Here is a 27,757-nt window from a genome sequence, read left to right on the forward strand (position 1 = left end):
GGCGTCAATAATAACGGTATAATGTGCTGCCCGGCTCATTTCCAGTCGCCTCAAAGATGCTGAATTAAAAGAGACATAGACCATAATCACAGGCTTTTTTTTCTTCTTCTCTCTCCTCTTCATCACTCAGGAAATATCAAACATGCCGTACCCACTGAGAGAAGACTTGAAAGCCATCTGCCCCGAGACTCTGTGAGCCGTCTGAACCCCGTCTACCTGATCCCACCATGCCGAGTGTCGTGCTCCGCCCCGGGTCGTTGGCCAAAGCTGCCAATTACTGGCCTCTCCACGTGCTCCTGCTGGAGCTGCTGATGCAGGGAGTCCTGCCCAGCGTCTCCAGATTGCCCCCCGCAGCCAAACGCGAGATCCTCCTGGACGGAGACCTGGTGATCGGCGGCCTCTTCCCCGTGCACCACAAGGGCGACGGCACGGAAGACTGCGGCAAGATCAACGAGGAGCGAGGCATCCAGAGACTGGAGGCCATGCTGCTGGCGCTGGACGAGATTAACGCCAGCAACCGCATCCTCCCGGGACTCCGGCTGGGGGCGCACATTCTCGACACCTGCTCCAAGGACACGTACGCTCTGGAGCAGTCTCTGGATTTCGTCAGGGCCTCGCTCACCAAGGTGCACGACCCGGGATTCATCTGTCCCGACGGCTCCAGACCGATCCAGAACGAGGTCCCGCTCGCCATCTCTGGGGTCATCGGAGGCTCTTACAGCGACGTCTCCATTCAGGTAAAGACACCATAATATTAATTTAGTGTGTGGGGGGAAACGTTTACAGGGTTCCTACGCAGCATGGAAAAGTATGGAATTTAATTTAAGTCATTTCCAGGTCTGGAAAAGTATGGAAAAGGGGAAAAACATATGGAAAATGTTTGTGTTATTTCCAGACTATTGTCTCACTTTCTAAAATGAAATATATGAATATATACAAAGCAGAACAAGTTACTAACGCAACATACCCTACCTGTAGAACAAGGGTTCTCAAAGTTTTGATACCTGAGGGCCAATTTAGGAACCCAACATTGGACTGAGGGCCGCCAAAGGAAAAAAAAAACAGAAACAAATTTTAATGACCAGATTGCAGTTCTACAGTTTAGCTTTCAGTAATATAAGCGTTAATATAATGTCATTTAAGCGTTAATATAATAACGTTTTATAATTTACTGGGTAAATACACAGTATTTTGGCCATTGTTCTTACCTTCTAATTACAGGTTAATACCAAGTAACACATTTCTGTTACCATATATTTACTGGGTAAATAGCTAGTAATTGGGGGCTGTAGCTACCTGCTTATTACCAGCTTATAACCCAATAATACACTAAAATTCACCATATAGAAACCAGGTAAATACCCAGTATTTTTGTTTACACTTATTGGTCTGTATCCAGTAATGTCCAATAAACATTTAACAAGCTTAGTAGCTCCTGGATTAAAACTATCAACTGTAATTCATTGCGGGGCCGCCAGAAATGTTTCTGTGGGCCGCCATTGGCCCCCGGGCCGCACTTTGAGAACCAATGATGTTAACCAAAGAATACCCTTTAATACCCTTTATTCAGGAAAGGGGGTTTAAAGGGTTCTCTGGATCAAAATGGTTCTTACTGGAACCATTAGTGTTACCAAGAACCATTGAAAACCCCTTTCTTCTGGAAAGGGTTTTTCAGAAGCAAATGGTTCCAGGTAGAACCTCAGCCCTTGTAGAAGATCACTTTTAGAACCCTTATTTCTAAGAGTGTACCGCTTTATCCTCCACATGAGGGTCGTGGGTCACTGGAGCCAACCTGAACTCTGCAGTCTTTTTAATACCAGCTAAAACATACGGTAACATACCACTGTGTTACAGTTTGATCAAGTCAACACAGCTAAATCATAGAGGTTTGATATCCAGGTGCATGCTGAAAAGAAGTTGAATCTACAGATTACCACACTGCCATAATCAGGTCCTATACCAAAAGCCCTAAGTAAGCATTGTTTAGAGTGCTAATGTACAATAAAGGAGTCATTTTTTTTGCACACAGCATCATTTCACTACTAAGTGAAAGTCGTTATTTGAATTATTTTCCAGCTCAGTATCTCTGAGAGCTAAAAATGAATGTCCGACGTCCTGCACTGATGCTTGAAAGGGTTATTCTTTATATAGCAAGGTAGAAAGTAAGACTTTGACTTTCACTAAAGAGACTCGACTTAATGTTACCTTTAAGGCCTAAAGTAAAGTCCCACCTTTTAAATGAACTACAGGGTCACTTTGCTAGTTAACGTTAATCCAGTCTCGAACGAGAATTTGGCAAATAAAACGTAAATGTTTTTACAAAGGTGTTGAACTGTGGAGCAGCTTTAGCTCTGAACTCTCCTGTCCTGTCCTGACAGGTGTTTCAGGGTACGCTGAACAACAGCGTGTTCAGAGAAGGTTTGTGTTTTTTTTTTAACAACGTCAACAACTGACAAACAAATCCACTCCTGGTGAGGTTGAAACTCTTTCTTTGAGAGAAACTTAAGAAACTATAGCCTTTCATGAACCTCAACATTATCCACACATCAAAGCAATCTGCTGACTGTGACCATGACAATATACTATTGTCAATATTGATTATGTATAACATATTTCAACAACTTGGCCTTGGATACACTTTCACTACCTAATCCTCATGTGGACTGAGTCACAAACACACACACGCACACACACACACACACATACACACAGATTCTTGTACTTGCTGCATACTGAGGACTGGGTTGCTGACAAAGTGAGGACCAGCATTTCCACTTTATAAATCAACACAATTACAAATATCTACTTCATGAATGACATCTACAAAGAACTACTGGTTGCAGTACCATGAAATGTCTGCAGGTGGAGCCCCAGAGCAAAATGGGCTGTAAAACTTTTACTTTATTACACGGTTTTTTTTTGTGTCATTTTTGGTCATACTATACTGTCGACCAAAAAAAAAAAAAAATTGACCAAAAATGTATGGCCCAACATTTGACAAAAGCGTCATACTATACTATGTCATCCAAAATTTGAAAAAATCTTTGACAAAAAAATGTTGGTCCAAAATTTGACAAAAAAATGTTGGTCTAAAATTTGACAAAAAACATTTGGTCCAAAATTTGACAAAAACGTCACACTATACAATCGTCCAAAATTAAAAAAAAAATTTAAACAAAAAAATGTGGTCCAAAATTAAAAAAAAAAAAACATCATACTATACACGATCGTCCAAAATTTGACAAAAAAATTTACAAAACATTTTTGGTCCAAAATTTGACAAAAAAATTTACAAAAATGTTTGGTCCAAAATTTGACAAAAAAAATTACAAAAAATGTTTGGTCCAAAATTTGACAAAAAAATTTGGTCCAACATTTGACAAAAAAAATTTTGGTCCAAAATTTGACAAAAAAAATTTGGTCCAAAATTTGACAAAAACATCATATTATACAATCGTCCAAAATTTAAAAAAAACATTTCAAAAAAAAAATTTTGTCCAAAATTTCATTTAAAAAAAACGTCATACTATGGATCGACCAAAATCTGAAAAAAAAATTTGACAAAAAAATTTTGGTCCAAAATTTGAAAAAAAATTGTCCTATATTTGAAAAAAAAATTGAAAAAAAATGTTGTCCAAAATTTTACAACATTGTCATACTATATGATCGTCCAAAATTTAACAAAAACATTTTGGTCCAAAATTTGACAAAAATGTCATAGTATATGATCGTCCGAAATTTGAAAAAAAAGTAGGTCCAAAATTTGACAAAAAAGTCATACTATACTATGTCGTCAAAATTTTTTTTTGACAAATTGAGTATAGCATGTTTACAACCTAAGGAAGTGATTTCAATGAAAACAAAGTGAGGACCAGCCAAAATGTCCTCACTCTGTAAAAATGACATCACTTTGTTGGTTAAAAACCCTCACTGGTCCTCAGTATGCTGCAAGTACAATAACACACACACACACACACACACACACACACACACACACACACACACACACACACACACACACACACACACGAAAAGGTTGCCAGAGGTAGTAATGCATCTGAGGCTAACTCAACACAATAATTACCATGATGCAAAGCAGCTTAGTGAGACAAAGTGCATCGGACTCATTTGGTAACACTTTCCATTAACTGCAGGCCACAACGTGATCATTTTACACACAAGCACAGGCGTAAAGAAGTTATTTTTAAAGTTTTTTTTTTCTATGTTCAAATGCAAATTTAACACTCAAAATCTGGTGTTCGTGTACCAACGACAGTGTTTTTCTTCATACACTGCTTTAAAATGCAAAACTGCCAGATATTGAAAGTTACTCTGGAAAAATGGGCAAAAGCACTTTTCTGGCCCCTTTTTTTTAATGGTTAAATAAGCAAAAAAAAAAAAGTCCATATGGACATTTTGAGGCATGGGTGTTAAAGAGTTAAAACAGTAACAACAAGGATTACCAGATTCACAATTTAAACAGCATAAACAACATGTCTTTTAGCACGATTCACCATATATATGAGACATTTTTTGATATGAAACGGCCTGAGAAACCGGAGAAAACGACTGTTCATGAATATGCGGCGTTGTTATTGCGCTCTATTAAACAGTGTACGAAGGCAACACTGTTAGCTGTACACAAGTGCCGTAAAAATAAGTACGAAAAAGAGCTTTAGATAATCATAGAACATAAATTATGTCTTGACGATGGCAAAAAAAAAGTTAGTCTATACAACTTCCCATGAAGGTCATATATTGCCCCTCGATGCTTTTCATTTATAGCTGCAATAACAGATTTTATGAGCATTTGTCTGCAGTGAAAACGTGCATCACATATAATCACAAATAAAAAAAGAAAAAAAAAGTGCTATTGACCTTTTTAAACAACCCTTTTTATTCCCTTCACATTGTCTAGTTTTTAATCTATACCTGATTTCTACGGTTTTAAAGCCTCTCCTGACATCTGGCCTCGTGTTTCATCCACACTGAGTTAGTTTTTTTTTAAACTCTGGATAAACCTGATTCATGTGTTATTCTTACAAGGCTTCGCTGTGGGTATACTGTAGGTGTATAAATTCGGATTTGGATTCCATTAACGTCCCCCCCCCCGTTTCTCCACACACGGACCACTTAGTCTTTGAATAAGTTGAGTGCTGCAGCCTCTCTGACTGTTATTCACTTGTTACCTTCACTCACTCATTGTCTTCCACTTAATCCTCCACATGAGAGTTCGTGCCGAGCCGTAGCCAATCCCATCTGACACTGGGCAGAAGGACGGATCTCCGGGCCGTCGCAGGGACGACAGAGAGAGATTCACTCTGATGGCGTGTTTTCCACTCGCGAGACTCCGCACGGTTATTTTGCTTTTCCATTAGCGATAGTAGCCGGCAGATTTTTTATGCTAGAAAATATTTTTGACGGGCCCATGTTGCCGTTATCACACACCGTGTTGCCATTAATATTTCAAAATTCCGGCCGTGCGTATTTAAAGCCGGACATACAGTGTTCTTAAATAGACGCACGTAACAAGGAAATACGCACAAAATCAAAGATTTGACAAGTTTTCATTGAAACCGAGCAGGCAAAAATCGAACTATTATAAAGTAAATCACAAATAAACAATGAATAACCCAGTAAACCCTGGTACCTGGTACTTTTTTAGTACCTGCTCAGGCGAGGTTCCAGATCAGTTAAAACGACTTAACAATCCTGAAAATGTGCGTTAATCTCCAACATTTAGCAAAGGAAGTGTCTAAAAAAATCGCATAGTTTAACAGAGGAGTCTGGTGTATTTAGCGACAGCACTGCTGAAAGCCCTGCGTTAGCTAGCGGCTTCACAAACCCAAATGTTGCTGTAGGTCTGTGCTCCGGTCATGGAGAACGAATTGAACTAATCTTTTAGGCTAGCGTTACACGACAACGATCTGGCGTTGCGACTTTTTTATTTCGCGTTTAGGCGAGCGTCTTTGGGTGGAAATCTGCATGCACATGGTGACGCTAAAATGTGTGAAATTTGATGTAGTGTGCATGCCAGGTGGCTAGGTGGCACTGTGAAGCACTGCCATACAACAACACCAGGATCGCGGGCATGCGTTGAAACTTCCTTCGAGTTTAGATCGGGCCCAAAAATGCAGTCGCCGTCTAAACGAAAGGCACATCTGATAAAATATTTTGTCGGTTTCACCCGGGAGCGTTGTCGTGTAAAGCTAGCCTTAATTAACTTGATTCTAATGATTAAGTTACACCGAAAACAACTGCTTCACGTATAACCCTAACCCTAACCGAGATTCAAACTAGCTAACCCTTCTTGCTGTGAGGCTAACGCTAGCCACTACTCGTCCGCGTGACGCGATTCCCTTGTTAGCTTCTGCTAAATCCACCAGAATTCAGTCTAATTGCAGACGAGTTCATGCCGGGATTCTGTAGAAGTGCATGCTTTCACCATCTACTACTGTATTATGTGGAAGCTGAATGAAGACATTGACATTGAGGACGACCATATCTTACCATACTGGAGCCGTTTGAAGGCCCCGTTAAAACGCAGAGTGCCTTCACTTTTTGCAAAGAAGTGGACGATATCAAGTGTCTCCTCTTGTAACTTTGACAACAGAACAGCGTGTTTTTTGAGAAGCATGAAAAGGACGTTATGTGTGTCTCCGTGTGAATGCGCCTACAGCGAAGACTGGAGAGGAAACTCTGTGCTTTTGAGTGTTTTTCTGTGTGTGTGTGTGTGTGTGTGTGTGAGGATTTGAATACATACCTCTACTGTCACTACACCCTCAAAAGTCTCTTTGTCAGCGTCTGGGCTCTTTAATGAATCGAGCCGTGAGAGAGGACACATGGTTGGTTTTAAAACAGCTTCTTTCAATCCCAGAGAAAGACTTTGTGCTGTAAAACTGAGGAGGACAAGTGCCAGCAATGGTCTGAGAAGAGTTTGATAGGAGCTGCTTCCCCCCGACACCCCCCCCCCTCCCCATCTGTGGGGTTCATCCCTATTGGCTGGTAATGATGTGTCCATGCACCTGGGTGTGCAGAAGAGGAGGCTGATGCTGTCAGAGACAGAGGCCAAGGATGAGATGTGGGAAAGACAACAGGAGAAAGAGCCAAGGTTCTTCTCAGCCTGTATAAAAAGAAAGAAAAGAAAATGCTTTCCTAAATCGCCAAGCAATACTTTGGAGGCTGTCATTACCGTCTTTTCTCATCCTGCCATATATTCCTGTCCTTGATTTGCCTTTGTTTTTCCCTCGGATGTACTGTAAACACACACACCGGCACAGACAGAGAGAGAGACAGAGTGTTGTCTCTTGCTGTGACAGATTATGATGTTGTTTCAAACTACTTCTCAAAAGTTTATAAAGACACGATGGACTGAGTCGTCGCGTCACCTGCTGTGGAGAAGACGTGTGTCCACACTGATGCTGACAGATCTGCAGCTGCAGAATAACACGGTTATATCCGGTTATCTGGACCAGTCTGTTCGGCTGTGGGCGGTTTATTTTGTGGCCGGTTTGTTTGTGCTTCCACACTTGCACTTGCCAACATGACCAGCAGAGGCCGCCAGAGGCTTGTTGCGTGAATCGAGTGATGTCTGCCATCTCTGATTGCCTTGTTCCGACTCTCTTCTCATAATTCCCAGATCAAAGTTAGAATTCAGAATTTTCCCTCCATAATTCTCAGATTAAAGTCAGAATTGTTTTTTCCTCTCGTCAACATTCCGACTGTGTTTAACGTCAGAATTCAGATTTTTTTCTCTCCGAATTCTGACTCAAATCCCAGAATTCTGAATTTCTTTCAATTTTTTTTTATTTTTACATGTGATCCTACTCTTCCTAAAAAGTTATGATTCATAAAATCCTAATTCTGCAACCTGCATCTAGACTGAATTGAACACAGTCAGTTAAGTGGTGATTTATATATACAGTATATATACTGTATATACTGTATATATATGTACATAATCTGCTCCGTGAGCACCCACTCGATGCTGTATTGGACCCATTAGACCGACGCTGTCTTCACACCGCTGCAGCTGCTGGGAAGTTCCTCATTAATTAGAGGTTATTAAAGTTCATCTCTGTCCTTCCACACACTGTATACTGATGTTTAATTTATTTATTTGTTTAAGTCGTTGGATGTGTGCATGGTGTCGTGCAGAGGAAGCGGGAGAGAGCTTTGTCTTTATTGTGTTTCCATCTTCACAGAGTGCATCGGGTGAAGAAAAAAAAAATGAAAATCTGCTTTGGTGTTAACTTCAAAAGGGGTTTTGTGCATCATGTGATGATAGAGCTGAATCCTCTCCTCCAGCATCCCCTCCTCCCCTCCTCCTCCTTTCTCCTCTCTATGAAACTGCTATTTTGGAACTGGAAGTTTTAGCACATTCAGACGAACAGAGCTCGACTCTCTTTATTATCATCACAATGTCTTTCAAAGTGAGGAGGAAACACAGTGATGATGAGAACCAACACTGGCTATAGTCAATATCAACACTGTCAATAGTATTACGGTGTTTGTTTTCACACACTATCACAGGAATAAATGATCAGTCCTCGCTCAGAACCTGTGGCTGTGACATGGAATAACTAACTGTCTCCAGGCTCAATCATGCATGTTCAACATTACTGAGCTGGTCGAGTTTATTTCACAACGTCCAAATGACCGTGGGTGAACCTGCGGCACAGATCTGTGCCGTGTGAGCACTAGGGCTCAAACATAGTCATGGGAAAAAAAGCAGCCAAAATGCTCTGTGTCTCACGGTAAAGAAAACAAAAAAAAAACTTATTTACATTTTACATTTATTTAAACTTATTACAAGAATACATTTTTTACATCATGAGAATAAGTCGTAATATTATTAGAATATTGTGAGAATAAAGTTGTAACATTACGAGAATAAAGTCGCAACATTACGAGATAAAGTCGTAACATTACAAGAATAATGTTGCAGTAATATGAGAATAAAGTCGTAACATCATGAGAATAAAGTCTTAACATTACAAGAATAAAGTTGCAGTATTATGATAATAAAGTCGTAAAATTACGAGAATAAAGTCGTAACATCACAAGAATGTCAAAATATTATGAGAATAAAGTCGTAACATCACGAGAATAAAGTCGTAACATTACGAGAATAAAGCCGTAATCTTATGAGAATAAACTCGTAACATTATGACAATAAAGTCGTAACATCACAAGAATAAAGTCGTAATATTCTGAGATTAAATTTGCTTTATTTATTTTATATATAAATTTGTTTTACAAGAATAAAGTCTCAGTATTACGAGAATGAGAATCATGAGAATGAAGTCGTAATATTCTGACGATAAAGTCTCAGTATTACGAGGATAAAGTCGTAACTGAAAATAATGAACATCGATAAAACGTCGATAAAACAAGCTCTATTTCGAAAAAAAAGGGAAAAAAAGATCTACTTCTTTGTCTGTCTATGTAAAGTTAGACAAAGTTCATATCAGTATGTTATAATTCATCCATCATAGTCTACGTTGAATTGAATTATTCATATGCTCAAACACTGAGTGGTGTGTGCTATAAGAATAAAGAGGTAAATGAAGATTTTTAGCATTATTTTAAGGCACGTATTCGACTGGTGGAGTAGATTATGTGTAAAGTCGATATGATTGAAAAGTAGAACGTGTGAATGACAAACCCTGATCGTGTCGTGTATCAAACGCACGTCTTATTTTCTGTGTCGCTGCAATAATCTGAGGAAAAACCAAAAACACCATGTTCTAACAATGTCTCTCTGCGCTCGAGGCTTCCTCGACAAAACTGGGTCATTTTTCCAAATTGGAACACGTTTGCATTTGTGTTTTTTTTTTTTTTCTTCACCCAAACTTTCTGATATTTTTCTTGTTTATATTGCCTGTCAGTGAAGCTCGTGCAGCGCGGGCTCATTTAGCCGCCTGAACCATCTGTAACATGCAAACATCTGTCCTGCAGCTGATTGGGTGTCACTTTTAATTTGAAGCAGCTTGTATCTAAATGAGTCCCGAACAGCTATTTTTTCTAATGAAAGATGGGGGAAAAAAACACGTGTTAAGACGGTGAATTTTATTAGAGAGACTATGATTTTTGTGTCAAATCATTGCACTGTTTGTTCTCAGAGTGACAGCTACACCTACTCCTTGAATTTAGTCCACAGTTTTGGGGAAATACGTCACAGTTCAAGGTTCACTTGTCTTGTTTTTATGAACAAAAACAAAAGAAAAACTTGTCTATTTTTGTGACTTCTGCACAATTATTTGCTACTTTATATCACGGCTAAAAATCATAACTTTGATTAAACACATAAGAAGACGAAAAATGACACATTTTTTTAAAGCCTGAATATGTGACCTATAAACACACACACACCCAGGATGTCCATATAAGGAGAAATTACCACGGGTGCACCTGCGTGAGCACTAAGGGTTAATGGAAATTACTGCTCAAATTGAATCACAGCTTATTCCCAAATTGGACCTGTAACCCAACCTTGTCAGGGATAATTTTTTTTGAAATTAGACAACATTGTGATGGTTATACTATGAAAATAATCACTATGTGAACTAGATGAACACTACCGTTCAAATGTTTGGGCTCACCTATACAATTTGTTTGTGTTTTTCCATTAAAAGTCACACTTTTATTCATCAAAGAGTTGTAAAATGAATAGAAAATATTAGAGATTAGAAATAAGGATTTGTATACCAAATAATAATTGTGTCCTTTCGTCAAAGAACCAGCAAAACTGTTTTCAGCTGTGCTAACATCATTGCACAAGGGTTTTCAAGGGTTTTCTAATCATCCAATAGTCTTCTAACGCTATTAGCAAACACAATGTACCATTAGAACACTGGAAATGGGCCTCTATACACCTATGTACATATTCCATTATATTGTCGTTTACCACATTAACAATGTATAGAGTGTATTTATGATTAATTTCATGTTATATTCATTGAGAAAAAGTGCTTTTCCTTCAAAAATAAGGACATTTCTAAGTGCTCATGCAGCACAGATCTGTAATAGACAACTCCTTATATGGACATCCTGGGGGTGTGTGTATATAGATCACATATGCAGGTTTTAAAGAATGCGTCTGTGTTGTTGAGTCAAAGTTATGATTCATTTTATAGCACATATTTAGCAGTTATATAAAGTAGCAATAATTGTGCAGAAGTCACAAAATAGACGCTTTTCTTTTCCTTTTTTGTTCATAAAAACGAGCCAAGTGAACTTTGAACTGTGACATATTTCACAAATTGCATCCGATTTTTAAAATTTTGAGCACTTTTTGCTCAGGTGTGTTTATATCATTGATGGAAATTATAAAAAAACATTTTTCCATTAGATTGCCTAGGTTGTGCCGAAAAAAAGGATATAAGACACTCTATATTGCACATATTGCATATTCTTATACCCTCTGTATACGTTTTAACATAGTGATGGGAAAAAGCAGCCAAAATGCTCTGTGTTCTAAGGGTTCAATTAATAAGTTAATACACTATTTTAACATGCAGTAAATGGTCAATAACTGCCAGATATTGAATGTTATGTGGAAAAATGGGCAAAAGCACTAAGTTACAGCACATTTTCTGCCCCTTTTATGGTTAAAATAAGCAACAACAAATAAGTCCTGGCAGACATTTTGAGGCTTAGCTATTAAAGGGTTAACAATAGAATAAAGTGAATTTCCTGTCTATAATTTCCAGTGATGAGAAGAGAAGTTTGGCGTTTGCAGGTAACTCTTACACTATCATTAGATGACAAGACTCCATGAAGTCTACACTGCGCTGTGATGTGATGTAAAAGAGATGCGACAGTATAATGGGATTTCTTTAGAAGAGCGGAAGCGCCGAGGAAAGACGTGTGGACAGCTGGACCGTGGGCAGTCTCTTACTCATGTGTCTGTCATGACCATTTTCTTTTTTTAAACAAGGAAAGTCCATTTGCGTGTCCCTGAGGTCGCTGTATAGCTGAGACGTACAACAGATGTCATGTACAGAGCAGCGACTCACTCATCATTCACTAAAGGTCCAGAAAGACGCGCAGCGGCTTCTGACTAGTTCAATATAACGTACAATACCGTTCAAAAGTTTGGGCTCACTTAGAAATGTCCTTATTTTTGAAGGAAAAACACTTTTTTTTCAATGACTATAACATTAAATGAATCATAAATACACTCTATACATTGTTAATGTGGTAAACGACTATTCTAGCTGCAAACGTCTGGTTTTTAATGGAATATGTACATAGGTGTATAGAGGCCCATTTCCAGTGTTCTAATGGTACATTGTGTTTACTAATGGCGTTCGAAGGCTATTGGATGATTAGAAAACCCTTGTGCAATGATGTTAGCACAGCTGAAAACACTTTTGCTGGTTCTTTGACAAAAGGGCAAAATGATTATCACCACACGTTGACTTTGACGTGCGACTCCACAGCTTTCAAAAACTGCTGGAATTTTTCCCGATAGCACAAACCGTCACGTAATTGCGCCAACGCAAAGTGCACTTGCGCAAACGGTGTCGTAAAGGGTTAACGTTGACTAAACTAGATTAGAAATCAAATGCAAGTTTGAGGTTTTTGAGTGGAGAACTATAAAGACTCTCCTCAACCAGGACTGTGTGTGTGTTTCTTTTTTAAATCTGACCTGTCGATGCAGAGAGCGAGAGCAGAGAAATGCCATCATGCAGGGTAAACAGACAGCTGCTGTCACTCACTCCACCGCCGCTGTCCTGGAAGCTGTTGCTGTCAAGCTTCTCCCAGAGTGTACTGATGAAAACCAACTACCCGCAACAGGAAACCACCTTATTAACATTCAAGTGTTACAGAGTGAAGTAGTTTTAGCTCGCTGAATACAAACCTGCATATATATATATGTACATGCAGTATATCCCAGGCAGCATAAATGAATCAGTGGCTCTTATTGGGCTTCCCTGTACGTTAGAAACACAAATCACATCTCTCGGTGGGTAATTTGATAAGACCTCTGGCCTATATTCTATGAGAAACATGGGCGAGGAGTCCTGCTGGGCACAGTGCGCCTGTCCAAATACATCATATTTACTTCATATATCCCCTCAAGAGCTTCCAGTGTAGCCTGCTTTTAATCCTCTGGGCGTTTCAGCGTATGGAGTTTAGGCGTCCGCAGATGAGGAATCAGTCATTTCTGATGCATTTCTGTTTGTGATTGTTGACATTTTCTTTGTTATATAATGGTCCCAGACCTTTAGACCCTGGTGTTGCTGATGTGTGTTTTAAGACGAGATGAAGCTGCGAGGCCGTGGGAAATAGCCGAAGCTGTTAATGGCTTGTAAAATATGTACGGCGACCAAAATTTTAATTGCTAAACGGCAACGTTTAGCATTTAAATTTTTTTTACCGCAGGCCCAGTTCTAATGGCAAAATGTCTGAGTTACAAAAGGACCTGAGCTCAAGCCTGGTGTTACACTGTGTTCACGCACATACACACACACAACTGTCCCATCATCTTCTGTGAATATGACAGGTCATTGTACTAATAATGATAATAATGACTTTATTCTTGTAATATTTTGAGTTTATTTTCAGAATATTTTGACTTGATTCTTGGAATATTTCAACTTTATTCTCGTAATTTTACGACTTTATTCTTGAAATGTTTCAACTTTATTTTTGTAATTCTGTAATTACAACTTTTTTCTTCTCATAATAGTAGTATATTACTCCCGAACAAGAGCTATACCTAATTAATTATGCATAAAAAAAATGTAAATGTTTTTTTTAATATATTTATGACTGAGGTGTGTGTGTGTGTGTGTGTGTGTGTGTGTGTTATAAGACACGTTTGAAACTATCCACCAAATAACATTTCTCATTGTTAAAAAAAACACTTAGAAGAACCTTGAAAGTATTTGCAAACCTCAAAGTGCAATTACCCGCAAAACTATTTGCGGGTAATTGAAAAAAAAATATTTGCAAAGCTCTTAAGGAATAATTTTCCTGAATTTTTGAAATTCAGAGAATGATCCATTTACCCTGATGCACTTTGACAGTGAGCTGACTTTCTTCTCAAAAACAAAAAGTATCTCAGAATGACTTGAAATTTACCATCATAATAGTCGGCATCGCTCTGAACAAGGATCTGTTGAAAATATTTGCAAAACTATTAAGGAATAATTTTCATGAATTTTTGAAATTCAGGAAATGATCAATTTTCCCTGATGCACTTTGACAGTGAGCTGACTTTCTTCACAAAAACAAATAGTATCTCGGAATGACTTGAAATTTACCATCATAATAGTCGGCATCGCCCTGAACAAGGATCTGTTGAAAATATTTGCAAAGCTCTTAAGGAATCATTTTCCTGAATTTTTGAAATTCAGGAAATTATCCATTTTCCCTGATGCACTTTGACAAATGGATTAATCCTCGTAATGTTACAACTCTATTATTGTAATCTTACAACTTTATTATTTTGGTATTTTTCTCTCATAATATTACAACTTTTTTATTGTAATATTCCGACTTTATTCTCCTAATGTTGAGACTTTATTCTCCTAATGCTATGACTTTATTCTCGAAAGATTAAATATGCAAAAGAAAATTTTAATTGTGATTTAAGTCTCTGTTATCAGTGAAGCCATTTTTTTCAATTTCACATGTTTTATTTATTTCTGTTTCTTACATATTGCCCCTTTAATATCCAAGTCTGGATTGAAGTGTTGACCCCCATGACCAACATTTCTATCCCTTAAAGGCTTAAAAAAAAAAAAAAAAAAAGACTGCTGAGTAACATTTTATCAACACAAACCACATCCACCATATACAGTATATATATATATATATATTAGAGAGAATTATACTTTTACCAGGACTCAGTGAGAGAATGGAGGCATCCAATTACATCCATGGGGATGGCATTGTTTGGGAAGCCTCCAGGCGTACAAAGATGCCTCAGGGAGGAGGTAGTCACATTGAAGCTCATGGGTTTTTTACTAATTACCTCTGCATCTCATAAGGGATCCTGCGAAATGACAAGTTTTCACCGGCTCTCTGTCACACGTCGCTGTGCGGGGGGGAAAATAATTGGTAGGATTGAATATAATAACTCCAGAAGAGAACCATTTCAGCAGGCTCGTGTCCGACATGGACAGTTTTCAGTCAGAACTAATTTTTTTCCCACCCTGATTGAACTCGGCTCTGACTGTCACCTCTGTGAGGGAATCAATAAATGGAGCATCATCGCATCGTCTGGCACAATCTGTCATGAGAACCTAAACGTCGTGGCAGAGTGGCCTTAACCTGAGGAAAATGGATTGATCAAATTCTCATCTCCGTTGTTGCTGTTGTTATCTGACGTTATCTGTGAAGCGATAGAGATGGAGGAACATTTGTTGAATTTGTTGCTGTTTCCGCAAATCAGACAGCATCTGTGTGCTTGAACACACTCCACTGTTATCTTCAAGTTACACACAGACAAAAAAAAGACTTGAGACGAATGTGAAACGCAGCCTTGTTGCATTTAGTTGAGACAGATTGATCCCAATTAAAGCAGATTTCTTCGACCTTACCGGACTCAAAGCTGGACTTTGGCCTCTAGGGAAACAACAGGAATGATGCAATGTTGAGAAATTTTTGTGCAATTTTTCAGATGCATAACAGTCCAAGCAGCTATAATTGACATTTATTCATAGTGGGTAAAAACACTATGTGTAATGATACACCAAATGTGCAGTTGAGATGCATATTTCACCTCATTTATTCCACAACTTCAATTAACAGCATGTTTAAACATACATTATATACAGAGTTTTAAGAATGTGTCTTATATCCTTTTTTTTAACACATCCTAGGCATTGTGATGAAAAAAACACATCATTTTCACCAACTATATAAACACACCTGAGCAGAAAAAAGTACTCAAAATGTTTAAAGTCGGATTGAATTTGTGAAATTTGGTTCACTTGGCTTGTTTTTATGAACAAAAAGAAAAGAAAAATGGTCTATTTTGTGACTTCTGCACAATTATTGCTACTTTATATGACGACTAAAAATGCGATATAAAATTAATCATAACTTTGACTCAACAACACATAAGAAGACGGAAAAATAACAACATGTTTTAAAAGCCTGAATATGTGACCTATAAACACACACCCCCAGGATGTCCATATATGGAGTTATGTGTTATTTCCATGTCAAATTACCATGGGTGCACCTTCAGCACAGATCTGTGCCGCATAAGCCTACTTCCTCTTGTTCTTTCTGTCCACCATTTTTCCTTTCACCCCAACCTGTCTAGGCAGATGGCTGCACATCTTTGAGTCTGGTTCTGTCAGAGATTTCTTCTTCCTGTCAAAAGGGAGTTCTTTTCTCTCCACTGATGCCTAGCGCTTGCTCATTGTTGGGTTTCTCTGCTCTGCATGATGTTGTCTATGGACAGTACCTTGAGATAATGTATGTTATGATTTAGCACGATACAAATAAAAAGGGAATTGAATTGAATGAGCACGAATGGTAAAGGAATCCTGGTGTTAAAATTGTTTATGCTGAGATGATGTGAGATTAAAATGAATGGAAATAATTAACCTAAATTTCCTTCTTCTCCAGGTTGCCAACCTTCTGCGACTGTTCCAGATCCCACAGATCAGTTACGCGTCCACCAGCGCGAAGCTCAGCGACAAAACCCGCTACGACTACTTTGCCCGCACTGTGCCGCCCGACTTCTACCAGGCCAAGGCCATGGCCGAGATCCTGCGCTACTTCAACTGGACGTACGTCTCCACCGTGGCTTCGGAGGGCGACTACGGGGAGACCGGGATCGACGCCTTTCAGCAGGAGGCGCGCACTCGCCAAATCTGCATCGCCACCTCGGCCAAGGTGAGCCGCTCCATGAACCGCCAGGGCTACGAGAACGTGATCCGCGCGCTGCAGCAGAAGTCCAACGCCAAGGTCGTGATCCTGTTCACCCGGAGCGAGGACGCTCGCGAGCTGCTGGTGGCCGCCGCTCGCATGAATGTCACCTTCACCTGGGTGGCCAGCGACGGGTGGGGAGCGCAGGAGAGCGTGGTGAGGGGCAGCGAGAGCGCGGCGGACGGCGCCTTCACGATCGAGCTGGCCTCCTACACCATCAGGGAGTTCGAAGACTACTTCACCAAGCTCAACCCGTACACCAACACGAGGAACCCGTGGTTCAAGGAGTTCTGGGAGCACAAGTTTGGCTGCAGCCTCCAGGAGCACGGCTGCAGTGAGCGCAGCCTCCGGGACGGGACCTTTGAGCAGGAGTCCAAAATCATGTTTGTGGTGAACGCCGTCTACGCCATGGCCTATTCACTGCACAACATGAGGCAAGCGGTGTGCACCAACACGTCCAAGGTGTGTGAAGCCATGAAGCCAGGTAACGGCAAAAGGTTCTACAAGGAGTTCATCCTGAAGACCAGATTTGAAGGTAGGAACAAATGTATTTGTGATATGTACTGTTTTTTTTTCTTTCATGTAAATTGATGCGATTTGTATTAAATCCCTTGAAAAACGTTATAACCCTTTAACACAGAACGTATCGCAGACGACACATTTTCACACTTTGCATGACCGTAAATATGCAGTGGTTTGTGGTATCGGAAAAATTCCAGCGGTTTCTGAAAGCTGAGAAGTTCCACGTCAAAGTCAACGTGTGGTTCATTGCACTCTCTATTGCAGGAATCAGCGAATCAGTGTCTTTGTCACCAGAGAGGAGAGAGCTGGAGAAACGCCTGTACATAGTTTCCATAGTTTTTTGGACATTGAGACAAAGACTCAAACAAATGTTATTTTATGTACAACCACTGTGTTTTTCTTCATTTTAAATTGTTAATACACTATTTTAAAGGTGCATTATGTAATAAATCTAAAGCAACTGGTCATAAAATCCTCCTAATATGTCACAGAGACTCAGGAATAATGTTCATATAACAAACTGAACTCACCAACAACAACATTTGCATTAAAAAAATATTTTGCAGACTGCAAATCATGTTTATGTTTTGAAATCATGTTTTGGCGTCATGTGGCGCCACCTACCGCCGTCTACCAATCTTTGCAGCCAGTAGAGCAGGGGTCACCAACCTTTTTGAGACAGAGAGCTACCTTAAGGGTAAAAAATAATATGGAGGGCTACCATATAATATTTTTTTGTTTGTTTACCATTTAAATGACTAATATTATGCATTCAACTGCATACACATTAATTCCAGTGCTTACTCCTAACGATTACCAGTTTTTATAAACAATATCAAAGATATTTTACTGAGCGATCATACGGATACATGCAAGTGAGGTGAAGTGAAGTGAGCCCGCGGGCACCGTATTGGCTGCCTGCGGGCTACCAGGTGCCCGCGGGCACCACGTTGGTGACCCCTGCAGTAGAGTCTCATCTGCCGAGCAACCACGGGTTGCCAGTTACGTCAGAAAACGACCTCTGTATTTTGAATTTGAATGTAGTAACTGTTTTTGGCCACATTCTTACATATGGCACCTTTAACATGCAGTTAATTGTAAATAATTGCCAGATTCTGGGAAAATGGGCAAAAACACTTAGTCACATGATATTTTCTGGCCCTTTTATCATTAAAATAAGCAGAAAAAAAAGTCCAGAGGCTTAGGTGTTAACGGGTTAAAGCAAAACTAATGTTGGAAATGTAGGTTACAAACACACAGAGCAGTGGATTAAGACTTCAAATGCATTCTACGTTGAAAGAAAAAAAAAGCTTTGTGATTATTCAATAAGCTAAATATATTCCATGAATAAGCAAAGTGAAATCAGTGGGAGGGGAACCTCTGTCTCTTGAAGCTGGAGAATACAGTGCATGAGTGTTTCTGTTGCAGTTTATATACCCTGAATAACTGTTTCGGACAACAATATGACTTATAGACTAATACAGTGCTTTACTGGCTGTGTTTCCCTCTCCCCCCGTCAGCTCCGTTCAGACCTGCAGACACGGAGAACATGGTGCGCTTCAACTCAGTCGGCGACAGCATCAGCCGCTACAACATCTTCCACTACCACAAAGAGGACGGCAAGTTCACCTACAGGAAGGTGGGCTACTGGGAGCAGAACCTGACCCTGAACACCACCCTGGTGCCGTGGCGTGGCCTCGCGCCGCCCACGTCCCAGTGCAGCGACCCGTGCCGGAAGAACGAGATCAAGAGCATGCAGCCGGGAGACGTGTGCTGCTGGATCTGCATCCCCTGTCAGCCGTACCAGTACCTGCACGACGAGTTCACCTGCGCCGACTGCAGCTTCGGCCAGTGGCCTTTGGGCAACCTGACCGGCTGCTACCACCTGCCCGAAGAGTACATCCGGTGGGAGGACGCCTGGGCCATCGGGCCCGTCACCATCTCCTGCCTCGGTATACTGTGCACGCTGTCGGTCGTGGGCCTGTTCTTCAAGAACAACGAGACGCCGGTGGTGAAGGCGAGCGGGCGAGAGCTCTCCTACATCCTGCTGCTGGGCGTGCTCATGTGCTACAGCATGACTTTCATCTACATCGCCAAGCCCTCCACCGCCGTGTGCACGCTGCGCCGCCTGGGCCTGGGCACCTCGTTCGCCGTGTGCTACTCGGCTCTGCTCACCAAGACCAACCGCATCGCTCGCATCTTCAGCGGCGTGAAGGACGGCGCTCAGCGGCCGCGTCTCATCAGCCCGGCGTCGCAGGTGGCGATCTGCGGCGCCCTCATCTCCTGCCAGCTGCTCGTCGCCGTCATCTGGCTGCTGGTGGAGGTGCCCGGCGTCCGCAAGGAGGTGGGCCCGGAGCGGAGGAACGTGGTCACGCTCAAGTGCAACAGCAGGGACTCCAGCATGCTCATGTCGCTCACCTACAACTGCGTCCTCATCATCCTCTGCACGGTCTACGCCTTCAAGACGCGCAAGTGCCCCGAGAACTTCAACGAGGCCAAGTTCATCGGGTTCACCATGTACACCACCTGCATCATCTGGCTGGCCTTTCAGCCCATCTTCTACGTCACGGCCAGTGACTACAGGGTAACTATGCATGAAACTGTTTGTTTTTCAGGAAGCTGGTGGAGTATTTTCGAAACTGCACAGGCTCAGTGTTGTGGAATGAAAAAAAGGTTTATAAATGGCTCTATCCCTTGTGTGTTAAGGAAGACGTGGGTGTCACTTCCACATTCCATTTGATCACCGTCATCCAGAGTGATGAAAGAAAAACGTCTTTCTTTTCATGTGGCGCGAAAGATCTTTAAAGATGAGAACAAAGACTCAGGAGAAAGACGAGGCCTCACTTTACAAATGGAAGGACTAACGAGGCGTAAACCAAAGGTTTATTTTTCTTCATCCAAATGTGTAAAAAAACCTTAAACAATCACCTGATTTGCTATCTACGGAGGAGAATTCGGGCCAGAATTCTGAGATCAGAATTAAGAATTCTGACTTTATTCTTAGAAATATGTCATAATTATGAGATTAAAGTCATAATTACGACTTTTTCCTCAGAATTATGACGTTTTCTTTAATCTCAGAATTATGACAATAATCTCAGAATTATGACTATTGCTGATTTTTTTTTTTTTACATGTGGCCCTAATATGCTTCCTCAGGATTTAGAAAGTCAGAATTCTGAGATTAAAATGAAATCAGAATCATGACTATGTGTTTTATTTTTTACATGTAGCTCTAATACCCTTCCTTAAGATTTCATAAAGAAAAATCAAAAAAATCCAAATTCTGAGATTAAAATCATAATTCAGAAAAAAAAAATCATAATTCTGTTTTTTAATTAATAGTTAATTTAGTTAATTAATGCAGCATGTATTTTATTTAATTTACATGTGGCCCTAATACTCTTCCTTAGGATTTAGAAAAAGTCAGAATTCTGAGATTAACGTCAAATTCTGAGATTAAAATCAGAAAAAAATCAGAATTCAGAAAAAAAATCAGTATTCCGATTTTTGATTAAGGTTGGTTAATTAATGCAGGATGTATTTTATCGAATTTAGATGTGGCTCTAATACTGTTCCGTAACTATCATGACAATTTATTTAAAAAAACCAAAAAAAAGCAGCTCTTCTCTCGGCGTCAGAGGAAAATGTGACATTTCTTCTGCTCGGTTGTTGTAAATGTGCACGACTATAATTAGAATATACATTTCCTTTGTGTTCAAGTACAGAACGTGCAGCTACATAGACACACAACCAATGTCTTTCTCCATGTAGTGCAAAGTAAGATGAATAAGTCAGAACATCAAGCATAAAGCTGACAGGCCATGAAAGTTAAGAGTGCTTCTGCTTACGGGAGAACTCAAGGCTGCTGCCACAGTGATGGTCCAGGCTGTGCAGCAAGGCCTTTGTTGTGCAAACAGACGAGGGGGACGTCACACAACCTTTGTATCGTTACGAGCTACCTCAGGCTTTTCATGTCAGTAGTGATCAGCCTTCATGGCGTCCAATCGTGAACTGAAAACCCTCACCTCCCTGCTTTTCTGGGGTGGGATTTATTAGACTAGGACCAGGAACATATTAGAACGTGAGGTTTTTGGGGCTGAAAGAACGAGACTCTGAGACGGAGACGTAAGGCGCTTTGACTGCAACTCAATACAGAGAATAGCTGTGGTTTCAGTGTTAGGCAAAGATTTTACTGAAATTCTAGACTCTGTTGCCCAATTAATCATCATGAAGATTTAAAAATGGATATAGTTCACAAAGTAGGGCCACATGTAAAATAAAAAATGAAATCTCACTTCTTCAGGATTCTACTTCTGACTTTAAACCCAGAATTCCGACTTTAATCTCATAAATTAGAAAAGCAAAGTCATAATTCTGAATTTTTTCTTCAGTTATCAGATTAAATCAGAATTACGACTTTAATCTCAGAATTTCAATATGAATCTTAGAATTCCGACTTTAATCTGAGAATTATGACTTTAATCTCAGAATTCCAAAAAGAGATTTTCCTCAGAATATTGAGATTAAAGTCAGAATTCCAATTTATATCTCAGAATTTAGAAAACACTTTTCCTCAGAATTCTGAGATTAAAGTCACAATTCCAACTTCTCACTTTAATCTCAGAATTCGATTTTAATCTCAGAATTACAACGGCAATCTCAGAATTCTCACTATTTTCTCATTATTTTGAAAAGACTGACTTTTCATCAGAATTCAAACTTTAATCTCAGAATTACAACTTTAATTTCAGAATTATGACTTTGATCTCAGAATTATGACTTTGATCTCAGAATTCATGCTGTTTTTTTATTTTCACATGGCTCTAAAACTCCTCCATATGAATCTTTGATTGTAGTACATTTTAAATCCTAATTCATATTTTATCATCTATCTATTATCATCTATGGAAACAATCAGTTTCCTCGTTGTGAAAACTAATCACTGGCTCAGCACACACTCATCCCCACTGTGTTAAAGAGATTTTTGAAAGCTAAACTGCAGTAAATTTAAAAAAAAAAGAAAACTGAGGCATAAAAGACAATGGATATGTGAAGTAAAACCTCCCATTTGTCAAAATTAAATACAAATATCATTTAACCAGTGGTTCTCTTTGCTGTCACTATCAAATTAAGAGCCCAGAGGGCTCCACACTGTGCCACAGCGTGTCCTCACAGTGCTTCATAATTACTATTTGTATCTGTCTAAATGAAAACAGCTGCGAGAAAGACATTTTCAGTCTGAGAAAAAAAAAAATACGACTGCAGGTAAAAAATACAGGAGGAAATTCTGTCAGTTCTGCAGCGCTGCAGTGTGTTTAGGCGGAGATTTCACTTCATGCTGTGGTTCTTCAAATAGAAGTTCCTGGACTGCAGGGGTAACCAGTGGGGTGGGAAGAGGGAGATGACCCCAGCAGTCAGCTCACATTAAGCAGCTGAAATATGACTAACACGGCCTCTGACTCTCCAGGACGACCAGCTGTGTGTCCTGTATCTCACATTCTTCATTTTCATATGCATCTAGCACACGATTAGACTTGCTAACGCGCACAATTGGAAAAGGGAAATGTGGAAAATGTCAGACGGATAAATGCATGCAAATGTGAAAAGGGCTTTTTTTTTTTGTGCAATCGCACTATTTACAATATTTTAGAGGGAAAACCCATATTATTTACATATTATTATTATGAATACTAATAATAATAATAAGTATTAAGTATTATTAAATATAAATAATATGTAGTTTTACAGTCCTGATTTCTTTCAGGCTCATTGCTCTCATTGCATCCTTTTCAACATATATATGCATGTATGTATATATATATACACATATGTATGTGTACATATGTGTATATATATGTATGTGTATGTATGTGTGTATATATGCATATATATGTGTGTATATATGCATATGCATATATATGTATGTGTATATATGTGTGTATATATGCATATATATGTGTGTATATATGCATATGCATATATATGTATGTGTATATATGTGTGTATATATGCATATATATGTATGTGTATATATGTGTGTATATACATGCATATATACAGTATGTATGTCTGTCTATATATATATATATATATGTACATATATATGTGTACACATATATACATATATACATACATACAAGAGATGAGAGATTAAAAAGTGTAAAAGTCAGATACGGATTTTACTTCGCTTCAGACTTCAGAACAGAAAAAGTTATTTTTTTATTTTTATTATTATTATTATTATTATTATTATTATTATTATTATTATAATGTCTTCATATTTCAGGAAAAACTTACAGAAAGATATATGGAAAAAAAAACAACATTGGCCAGAAATGTGTGTAAATTGTATTCATATAAAAACAAGAAACCTCGCAATTAGAATATGCCTCGAGAGACCAACTGTGTTATTAATTATTCATGTTATTTGTACACTTAAATGAGTAAATAAATGTAAAAAAAAAAGACCTTTCACAATTTCCTAAAACTTTATTATATCAAAATAGTCACTGTCACTGTTGACTTTTTGTTGATGGACTTCTGGTTCAGTTTAGTAAAAACTCTGTGTGTTTGTGTGGGTCAGGGAGAGGGACCATGGTGCTTGAGCAAAATTAACAAAAATGGAAAATGTCACATATTCATCATCATCATCACTACTCTTCCTCCTCTTCCTCACAGGTGCAGACCACCACCATGTGCATCTCCGTCAGCCTGAGCGGCTCGGTGGTGCTCGGCTGCCTCTTTGCCCCCAAGATCCACATCATCCTGTTCCAGCCGCAGAAAAACGTGACCACGCTCAGGGTGACGACGAACCGCTTCAGCGCCACCGTGTCCACGTCTGCCTCCGCCCCCAGCTCCAGCTACTCTAAAGGTAGCAGCAGCAAACACCCACAGTAAAACACTCTGCCAGGAGAGCATTTACACTGCTTTTTCTCCCATGACTATGTTTAAACATAACAGTTTATACAGAGACTATAACAATGTGCAATATAGAGTGTCTTATATCCTTTTTTTTTCACCAATTATATAAACACACCTGAGCAAAAAGTACTCAAAATGTTTAAAGTCGGATTGAAGTGAGCTCAAAGTTAGCTTAGCGTGTTATTATGAACAAATAGAAAAGAAAAAAAGATGTCTATTTTGTGACTTCTGCACAATTATTGCTGCTTTATATCACTGCAAAACACACATTTTTTAAAGCCTGAATATGTGACCTATAAACACACACCCCCAGGATGTCCATATAAGGAGTTGTGTATTATTCCCACAGCAAATGATCATAGGTGCCATAAGGGATATTTATATACCTAAAGCAATAAATACAGCATAAACTAACTCTGTAATCAATGTTATAAACTAGAAATTTAATTTAATTTGTGATTTTTGTTCACAATTCCAGCTGTAAATGTATACGTAACAGTACTTGAAGTTTCCATAAAAGGACATTTGTTGTATCTGTGCCATCAGCAACTGAGTTGCAATATTTTGCGTTTTGTAACGTGCACAGTGTTGCCATATGTTGTTGTTTCACATTTAATTATATATATATAATTATTATTATTAATATTATACAGTGCTTAACACATATATATATATATATACACTCTCTTTTTATATATATACTCTCTTTTTATATGGTACTTTTTTCGGTAAGGTTTGTTCACTATTTATTATCCTTATCTTTACTGTCTGGCTGCTGTAACGATGCGGGACAAATAAAGGACTATTTAATCTAATCTAATCTCGACCATCTGTCGTACAAAACAGAAAAGACAAATGTTTTAGAAATCTTTCCAAAAACTACTTAAAAACCAAGAATCCTGCTGAACTCACCTTACATTTGAGCCGCATCACTGGGCTTCTTCTCTGAGAAGTCCAACATTTATCGAGCATAACGTTCAGCCACTAAAATAATAAGTAAATAACTATAATTTGACGTCTTCATCAAGAAATAATAATGATAATGATAATTTGGGAAAAGAAAATGAATGATAACAATAATAATTATACTTTAGCATTAACATTTCAGCATTAACCATTACAGACACATTCAAAAATAATGTTTTTGATAATTACCAGTGCTGTTCGTTTAGAGCAGCCGTGGCTTTGACAGTGGGAACTTTCACAGGTTTTTGTGTCTCTGGTTTTGCATCAGTCCGGCCTGAGCAATTAAAAAGCCACTTATTATGTTTGCTTTCATGATAGATAAGAGCGAGCGTTTTATCTACAGCTCACTAATGAACTGACAAGTCATTCATGGTACAATTGTCACGAATAAACACAAACACGTTTCTCGTCGTACCATTATTTCTTTTAGAGACGGGAGAGTCGGACACTTTGTTGTTCTTCGTCATACTGTCTCATATAGTTATTTAGTTTTTTTGTAAGTAAATCAGCAAAATAAGTGCTTTTAACTCTCATTTATCGTCATTTCGGGTGCTTTTTTTTATGTTTAAACATACAGTTTTTACAGAAATTATAAGAATGTGCAAAATACGAGTGTCTTTTTTCAGCTTTCTATGTAAACACACCTGAGCAAAAAGTACTCAAAATGTTTAAAATCGGATAGAATTTTGTGAAATTTGGAAATATGTCACAGTTCAAAGTTCATTTGGCTCGTTTTTATGAACAAAAATAAAATAAAAACACGTGTACTTTGTGACTTCTGATCAATTATTGCTACTTTATATCACAACTAAAAATTGCGATAAATTAAAGCCTGAATATGTGACATATAAACACACACCCACAGGATGTCCATATAAGGAGTTGTGTGTTATTCCCACTAAGTCCTAGTCATTCAGTAAATGTCTTGTTGCTTGTATCTTTATATTTTAAATGTTAACATAGTGTTTCTTTGAAAGACTCAGCAACTTTATATCACTACTGAAATGAATCATAACTTTGACTCAACAACACGTAAGAAGTTTTTAAAGCCTGAATATGTGACCCACAAACACACACACACGACCAGGATGTCCATATAAGGAGTTGTGTATTATTCCCACCTCCGTGCCGTCACATATCCGTGCCGTGTGAGCACTGAGGGTTAAATAATGTATTAGTAGAGTCAGTATTCTGGAGCAGGGACTCAGGGAAGTAAAAGTACGGTAACACTTCGGATTAGGGAACACATATTCACCTTTAAGGGTGCATTATGTAATAAATCTAAAGCAACTGGCCATAAAATCCTCCTAATATGTCACAGAGACTCTGGAATAATGTTCAGTACAGCCAAAATATTTGCATATCATGTATATGTTTTGAAATCATGTTTTAGCATGTGGCGCCACCTACCGCCGTCTACCAATCATTGCAGTCAGTAGAGTCTCAGCTGCCGAGCAACCACGGGTTGCCAGTTACGTCTGGCGGAGAACAACGAAACCTAAAAGACCTCGGTATTTCAGTGAATTTGAGTGTAGTAACCGTTTTTGGCCACATTCTTACATGTGGCGCCTTTAAGTATCCGCTAACTAACATATATAAGTCGCATACTAGCCCTTTATCAGTAATTATTAAGCACAGATTAACACCTTATTCTACGTAACGCTGTTCTACCTCGATTATTAGATTAGATGGATTATTCCTACATAAGGTGTTAATACGTGCTTAATATTTTACGAATAAAGGGCTAGTACGCGACTTATCTGCATGTTAGTAAGCACAGAGTTAATGGTGAATATGTGTTTTCTAATCTAAAGTGTTACCAAAAGTACTTAGTAAGACTCTGAGCCCCTGATGGAGCAGTGGTTTGCTCTCAGCCTTTATCTCTTCTTCACAGTTCTGTTTCCACACAGTGAAGAGAAAGAGAAAAACAAATAGAAAAATCTTCCCTGGCTCACGTTCCATGTTTTTTATTCTCCCAGGATCGGCCTCCAACTACGTGCCAGCAGTTTGCAACGGCCGTGAGGTGGTGGACTCGACGACATCGTCTTTGTGAAATAATAAAAAAAAATTAAATAATAATAATAAAAAGAAAAAGAAAAGTTCCTCTATAAGCACAAAGGAGACCCTTACCCAGCACCAGTCAGCGCTTCATCAAACAGGACTGTGAACAGCAGAAGCCCCTGTGTGTGTGTGTGTGTGTGTGTGTGTGTGTGTGTGTGTGTGTGTGTGTGTGTGTGTGTGTGTGTGTGTGTGTGTGTGTGTGTGTGTGTGTGTGTGTGTGTGTGTGTGTGTGTGTGTGTGTGTGTGTGTGTGTGTGTGTTCTTGTACTTGCGGCATACTGAGGACCAGTGAGGGTTTTTTAACCAACAAAGCGAGGTCATTTTTACGGAGTGAGGACATTTTGGCCGGTCCTCACTTTGTTTTCATTGAAATCACTTCCTTAGGT

At 39.1% G+C, this 27,757-nt stretch overlaps 1 protein-coding gene across 2 annotated transcripts; it reads left to right on the forward strand.

The window, feature by feature from the left end:
- Positions 1 to 227: 227 nt before the first annotated feature.
- Positions 228 to 27,364, forward strand: grm2b (glutamate receptor, metabotropic 2b; the record flags this gene model as incomplete). Of its 2 annotated transcripts, none has more annotated exons than XM_083892197.1 (5): positions 228 to 737; positions 16,597 to 17,434; positions 18,942 to 20,005; positions 24,103 to 24,295; positions 27,291 to 27,364. In XM_083892197.1, the coding sequence occupies 5 exons, from the start codon at positions 228 to 230 to the stop codon at positions 27,362 to 27,364; spliced, it is 2,679 nt and encodes an 892-aa protein (XP_083748323.1). The 2 variants fall into 2 exon arrangements, with proteins under 2 accessions (XP_083748323.1, XP_083748324.1); XM_083892198.1 differs by having other exon boundaries at positions 468 to 737; positions 27,315 to 27,364.
- Between the last annotated feature and the right edge of the window lie 393 nt (positions 27,365 to 27,757).

This window comes from Microchirus variegatus (assembly GCF_963457635.1).
Source record: "Microchirus variegatus genome assembly, chromosome: 7".
NCBI lineage: Eukaryota > Metazoa > Chordata > Actinopteri > Pleuronectiformes > Soleidae > Microchirus > Microchirus variegatus.